Genomic DNA, 6,947 nt, shown 5'->3' with positions numbered 1-6,947 from the left:
TACTGCTTCTTAGGGGTTCTGGAAAAGATTAATGTTTACAGTTTAGTAGCTACGTTGTGCTAAACCTAACGTCTAAACACTGATGATATGGTTGCCACATACCTACCTAGACCGCTGGGCCGCGCACGGGCACCGCACCAGCCCGCTCTGCCGGGTGCCCCTCCTCCCGCCCTTCCTCCTACCGCTGCCGCTCCTACCGGCATCGTGATTCCCGCGGGGTATTGTTTGCATAATCCGGCGACTACAGCAGCTGAGTTCTGAGAAGAGTGTTTCGAATTTGTGGTTTTCAGTTGAGTTTTTGTGGAAACAAACCAAATCCCTTGGTGGCGAGCTGTCGAAATATTTTCAGATCGGCCCCTCCTCTGGAGAGATCATCAAAATAACGTCCCCATGGATGGGGATTAGTTCTGTTGAAGCTTCGGTTAGTTTGGATTTCAAGTAAAATCCATACACCAAGAAGTGGATATATACACACTAGTAGAAAACAAGCCTTTCATCCGGAGCATTAGTCCCGGTCTGGATTTGGCCCGAGACTAATGGTACCATTAGTCCCGGTTCCAACGGCTATGCATTAGTCCCGGTTCATTAATACCAACCGGGACTAGAGGTAGACCTTTAGTCCAGGTTTGTATCACCAACCAGGACTAAAGATAGATAGTGCTTCGTCCAGCCCGAGCCCAAGCCCTCCTTTCTCTGTTTTCTTCTTTCTCTCCTCTGTTCTCTCCCCCTTGCTCGAGCTCATCCTCCATTTTTGCCAACATTTGTCAAGAATTTCTCTATCCAAGTGTTCACAAAGGCTAGCAACTATGTCCTTTCAACTCTCACTGCTAAATTAGCTTGTGCAATGCTCTATAAGTATAGTGATTTGTGGGTTTTAGTTTGCGAGTAATTATCTGGGAGTTTATTTGATTTATATGCAATTTGAGCTCAAATTAACTTCTTAGTTTGCATATGTGTAGGTGTGGTTTACTTAGTGCCTTTCTGTCCCCGTCCTAACCACAGTCGATCGCCCGCACTGTCCCGTCGCCGGCACCACCTTGGTGAGCCTCATGTTCTTATCCTATTTATAAAAAAACTTATCTGTATGATTTAGATAGTTACTTGTATAATTTTCTTACTTGTATGATTGTTTGTTATACATAGTGCCATGGTTTTGATATCTGTCCCCGTCGGCCCTCGTCCGATTTATGATTCGGATGTGGTATACTCTCTTTTATAACTATTTGTTGCATTTTGTGTTTATGACAATTATGCCCATCAAGTTGACATAGATATTCTTACCTAGGAGGTATGTGAACTGGAAATTCCAACCGACCCTCTTGTCGAGAAGTTAAATTAGTTGAATAAGAAAACGAGTATTTGAAAAAAAAATGAAAAGAATTGAAGAAGAGAAGATGAAATTAGATTTGTATGTTGCCGATGTCATCGATGATCACAAGATCAAGATGGATACAATGCGCTTGAAGATTAGAAAGATTAGAAAATATGTCGTTAATAAAGAGGCTCCGTATCATTATGCTATTGGGTCAATTATTACCTTAGTTGCGATCTTGATCACATTTGTTGTTGCATTTAAATGCTTTAGCTAGATAGTTGTATATTGTTTTATGAGAATAAGTGTGTATGGACTTTATGTATGAACTTGTATTAATTTGATCTTCTCGGTGTTGTGTAATGAAGATAAGCCCGCAATGGATGTACGATGACCGACGCTTTCTCTAGTTCATTAATGGCGTGCATAGTTTTCTGCGTGCGGCTGAAGCAAACAAGTGGTGTCTGTAAGAATGATATGATTTACTCTAACTCAAAAGTCCTTCACGTCCACCTATTTACGTCTGGTTTCATGTCTGGATATAACTATTGTACCAAGCACAAAGAAAGAGGGGTTCTAATGGAAGTGAATGAAGCAGAAGAGGATGATGACAATTATCCTGAGTTCCCTAAATATGATGGTACTACAATGGGGGAAGAAGCTGAAGAATAGGCATCAGATGAGCCCGCTGATGATCTTTGTAGGGCCATTGCTGATGCAAAGATAAATTGCGCAAGTGAAAAGGAGAAGTTGAAGTTGCAGCGCATGTTAGAGGATCACAAGAAATTATTGTACCCAAATTGCGAGGATGACAAGAAAAATCTGGGTACCACACTAAAATTGCTGTAATGGAAGGCAGAGAATGATATGTCTAACAAGGGATTTGAAAAGTTGCTGAAAATGTTCAAGAAGATACTTCCAAAGGACAACAAATTGCCCGAAAGTATGTACGAAACAAAGAAGGTTGTCTGCCCTCTAGGATTAGAGATGCAGAAAATACATGCATGCCCTAACGACTGCATCCTCTACCGCGGTGAGTAAGAGGAATTGAATGCATGCCTGGTATGCGGTGCATTGCGCTATAGGATCAGCCGCTATGACCCTGGTGATGTTGAGGGCGAGCGTCCTAGGAAGAAGATTCCTGCCAAGGTGATAATACCACATGATGACTAATCCCCACACACTCCCCCAATATGTCTGTGAACATCTACATTCTGATTGTAAAAGAAAGCACCCCCTTCCCTCATAATTAATATAACATGTATTGGTTTTGAGGAAAGTCAGCTTAGACATACTGTGATCAAGTTTATAGAGAAAATAACCTATAATTTAAAACATATGCCATATGAAAATAGTAGTCAAGTTTAATTTCATGCTATTGATTTGATATTCTAGGTGCATGTTTAGTTCATTTGTCATGTTGCTAGCAATTGCTTGCTGGAAATACATGGATGTGATTATGTAGATGGTTGCTAGTCTATCTTTGAATGAATTGGCTAGGTTCCGTAGATATGGTCGATAAGTCCACACGCTCACACGTAGTGAGGCATTCACTAGGGGCGTGTTTGGTAGGTCGTATAGAGCCCAACCAGACCCGCGCGGAAAGAATTCAGCATGTTTGATTGCCCTCATACACTGTTTGACTCTCATAGCACGAACTTCAAAGCACTTCCCAGCCAGGCCCGCTAGGAACGTCCGAATTGGCAGTTTCTAGAGAGCCAAGCTCGGCTGAAGCAGGGGAGGGAAATGCGGCGCTGAGCTCGTGTAACCAGAGAGATGGCGCGAGCTCGTGCCCGTCTTCGTAAAATCGGCAGGACGATTTCGGGTTACCTCCGGCCGATTTGGTCGCCCTGCATAGCCCCCTTCACCTCACCACCGAAACTCATGCCACTCTTCTACCCCCTTTCGAGCTTTGCCTCCAAGGCGCATTGCAACCGACGAGCAGGTAAGCGGCGCTCCTTCTCGGGCTGGCGGTCCATGGCGGCGGCGACTCATCTCCTCATCGTCTTCGGCCGTTTCCGAGTCTCCCTTGATCAACAATGATGGCCTCCATGTGTTCAATCACCCCCTTCTTTGTATTTGTTGTAGCTAGATCTGACAACATGTGGTTTGATGTTCAATCATGTGGTAGGGTTTGATTTGTGTGAATGGAGTTTAAATCAGCCTAACGGGCTCGGTTTGACTCCTAACGAACATATATTTTTCGTTTTCTTTTTTCCTCTCTCCTTTTTTTTCCTACATATTTTTTTCTATTTTGCTATTTTATTTTACTTTTCTTTCTTCTTTTATCATTTTGGATAAGAGCTAATCATAGACTCATCAACACAAATATGATTTAATAACCCATTATCGGCAATTTTTTCATGCATTTGTATTACATTTTTACTATATTCACTAAATGTCTAGAAATTCATTTAATGGATTAAATATAGCTTTTGAAAAGCGCCAAATTTTGACATGAATCATGTAATGTAGTATCTTCATTGTAGAAAAAAAATTCAAAAATTCAAGGCCAACAGTGAAGAAGCAGTCGCATTGCCTTCAAACATGGCATGTTCCCTCTCGAAACTATGTATCTTCCTTGGAGATTGTCTGGTTTCTACGCATGAACACTTTTGAGAAAGCTTTTCAAAATTTTACCACAACATGTTGATGGCATATGAAGACACGAGGCCAAGTTTCATTCTTTTCAGACTTCGTTTGCGTTTTTCACAATATTGTTCAGTTTTTACGCATTCTACATGACCACTTTTGAGAAAGTTTCTCAAACTTTTACCACAACATGTTGATGGCATTTGAAGACATGATGTGAAGTTTCATGCTTTTCAGACTTCATTTGCATTTTTTGGTTTAAAAAGTAACAACCTCCATGTTCAGGGTCGAGCGTTGGCACCCTCATGTTTGTAGTTCATTTATTCTCCTTGGACATAAGGCCAAAATATATACTCAATAACACAAATATAATTTTTTTTTCAATCCAGTTTGTACAATGTTTTCTGCACTTGCCGTTCAAATTTGAATTATATTCACTAAATGCCGAGAAATGCACTTAATTTCTTAAATATAGCACACGGATTCCGAAAATCGCCAAATTTGGCATGAATCATGTAATGGGGTATCTTGAGTGTAGAATTGTTTTCAAGGCCAGCGGTGAAGCAGCGGTCACATCACCTTCAAACATACATTTTTTGGAACTAAAATACCAACAAACTTCATATTTGGGGTTGAGTGTTGGCACCCTCATCTCTGTAGTTCCTTTATTTCTGTTGTATAAGGGCTAGACATATACTCGGTAAAAATAATGTACAAAAAATGATACAGGAGAAAGGTGAAGAAAAAACAAAAAATGAAAAAAAATAAAGTGTAAGCCGAGTATTTTTTTATCGAGTACTCGGCTTGTAGCGCCCGCCGTCATTGAGTCGTCATGTGCGGTGACAATGCCCACGTGGCAGTTATTTTGCCGATTCATGTGCGTGTAAACCGAGCGTTTTTCATGAAATAAGCCGAGTTCTTTATGTAAGCCAAGTGTTTTTTGGCAGGACTTGGCTTATACTTGGATAAGGCTGGTCACAGTGGGAAGGAACTTAGGAGTAACATCACACACTCCAATACAACTTTGCTTATGTGGCACGTATTTAATGAAGAGAGAGGTGTTTGTGGTAACTAGCTAAGTTACCGGAACATCACACACTCCAAGAAATAATGAGTCTATAACCTAATAAATACATCGTTGCATGACACTATATAGATGTTCCTACCCACTATGAAGATAGTAACATAGTCTAGGGAAGTGTGTAAGTTACTAGCTTATGTTCTTGCCCATTGTGACCAGCCTAAGCCGAGTATTGTTTTGCAGATACTCGGCTTACACTTACATAAGCCGAGTACACGATAATTTACACTCGGCTTATGTCGGCAACATGTGATTGTCCTATACTGAAACGCATCCATATATCACGAGATGCATGCATGCATGTCTACGCGACAAGATAGAGATCGTGCTGGGATGCGTCGGTTGATGCCAAATCTGTGATTGCTTCCGGTACCAGCCAGATGCATGACTTGTCCACACCTGATGCAGCTGAGAGCGGAGCCGGCCGCGATCGACGGGCACACCTGACCTGCCGCTGCCTGTCCCGAGTTCCCGACACACGCACGATCGTGGATCGACACACCCCACCCGAACCCGACTAATCAATCATTCACCATTAATCTCCGTCACACAACCTTGTCACGCCTCAACAGTTAGTTTGTTCGTTAATGAAGCACGTAGTACTAAGTACATCTCGGTCGCCATCCTGCAAACCCCGTCCACTAGCTGCTCGATTCCTCTCTTCTTCTCATACCTCCTTCCACCCGGCCCGCAAGCTCTCTAGCTTGCTAGCTGCTTCTCTTTCTACCTCACATATTCTTCCCCAACGATCCATATCAGCTGATCAATGGGGTTCCCGGCCGCGGTGCACGCGGAGGTGCCCAGGCTGCTTCTCAACCTCCTCTTCCTGCTCGACCACCTCCGAAACCTCTCCTCCTGGCTGCTCCGCCTTGTCAGCGTCGGCATACACGACGACCTGGGCCTCACCTTCGTCTACCCCACCCCCTCCGACTTTGCCGACCACCACCAACACCACCATGGCCTTGAGTTGGAGCTGGAGAAGCATTCCCCGGCCGTGCGCTTCGACGCGCTCTCCGGCGCCGGACACAAAGCTCAGCTGCTGCCGGAGGGGTGCGCGGTGTGCCTCAGCGACTTCCACGGCTCCGCGTGTGTGCGGCGGCCGCGGGGGTGCCGCCACGTCTTCCATCGCGCCTGCCTTGACCGCTGGGCCGCGCACGGCCACAGCACCTGCCCGCTCTGCCGGGCGCCGCTCCTCCCGCCCTTCCTCCTGCCGCTCCCGCTCGTGGCGTCGTGATTCCCGCCGGGTGTTGTTTGCACAATCCGGCAAGCGAATCCTGATTTCGCAAAAAAAAAAGCAAGCAAATCCTGAGGAGGGTGTTCTGAATTTGTCGCTTTCGTTTTGGTTTTTATGGAAACAAACCCAACCACAGCACGGGCCAAGGAGGCCATGGCGGTGAGCTATCAAAATATTTTCTGAGCGGCCCCTCCTTTGGAGAGATTCTCACAATAACAACCCCAGGGGTGGGGATTACTTCCTTGTTCAAGTTTGGTTTAATTTGGATTTCAATTAAGTAAAATCCCTACACCAAGAACAAGAAGTGGAGATATATACACAGACACACCAGGAAATAGATTAGTGTCATCATGGTGAGAGCAAGCGCAAAAATGTTAGTTAACAGCAACCTCGATGATAAATATACTTTCATCTAAATTAGTGTCATCATTGCGTCTGTAGTCCAACGGTTAGGATAATTGCCTTCCAAGCAATAGACCCGGGTTCGACTCCCGGCAGACGCAACTTTTAATGATGGTTATGCCAGATAACTGTCTGTGTGTCATAATTACCTTTCTTTTTACAACACTAGTAGATGAGCACATGCAATGCATGTTGATATTCGGGAGAAAATCAACTGCACATTGATATTAGGTAGGATATCAATTACGTGTTAATTATGAGATTAATATAGATGTTAATATTTCGTATGCTATCAATTGCACACTCAACATGTGGAGAGCTCACCA

At 43.8% G+C, this 6,947-nt stretch overlaps 1 protein-coding gene and 1 non-coding gene across 2 annotated transcripts; both read left to right on the top strand.

The window, feature by feature from the left end:
- Positions 1–5,726: 5,726 nt before the first annotated feature.
- On the top strand, positions 5,727–6,370 carry LOC119289935 (RING-H2 finger protein ATL70-like). Its single transcript, XM_037569103.1, has one exon. The coding sequence runs from the start codon at positions 5,752–5,754 to the stop codon at positions 6,217–6,219; it is 468 nt and encodes a 155-aa protein (XP_037425000.1). The 5' UTR covers positions 5,727–5,751; the 3' UTR covers positions 6,220–6,370.
- A 280-nt stretch (positions 6,371–6,650) lies between these two features.
- On the top strand, positions 6,651–6,722 carry TRNAG-UCC. The gene has a single exon. It is a non-coding gene; the product is annotated as a tRNA-Gly (tRNA).
- The last annotated feature ends 225 nt before the right edge of the window (positions 6,723–6,947 follow it).

The sequence above is a fragment of the Triticum dicoccoides genome, chromosome 4A, assembly GCF_002162155.2.
Source record: "Triticum dicoccoides isolate Atlit2015 ecotype Zavitan chromosome 4A, WEW_v2.0, whole genome shotgun sequence".
NCBI classification, from domain to species: domain Eukaryota; kingdom Viridiplantae; phylum Streptophyta; class Magnoliopsida; order Poales; family Poaceae; genus Triticum; species Triticum dicoccoides.
The sequence above is the reverse complement of the archived record's forward strand: the minus strand, read 5'-3'. Positions and strand labels throughout refer to the sequence as shown.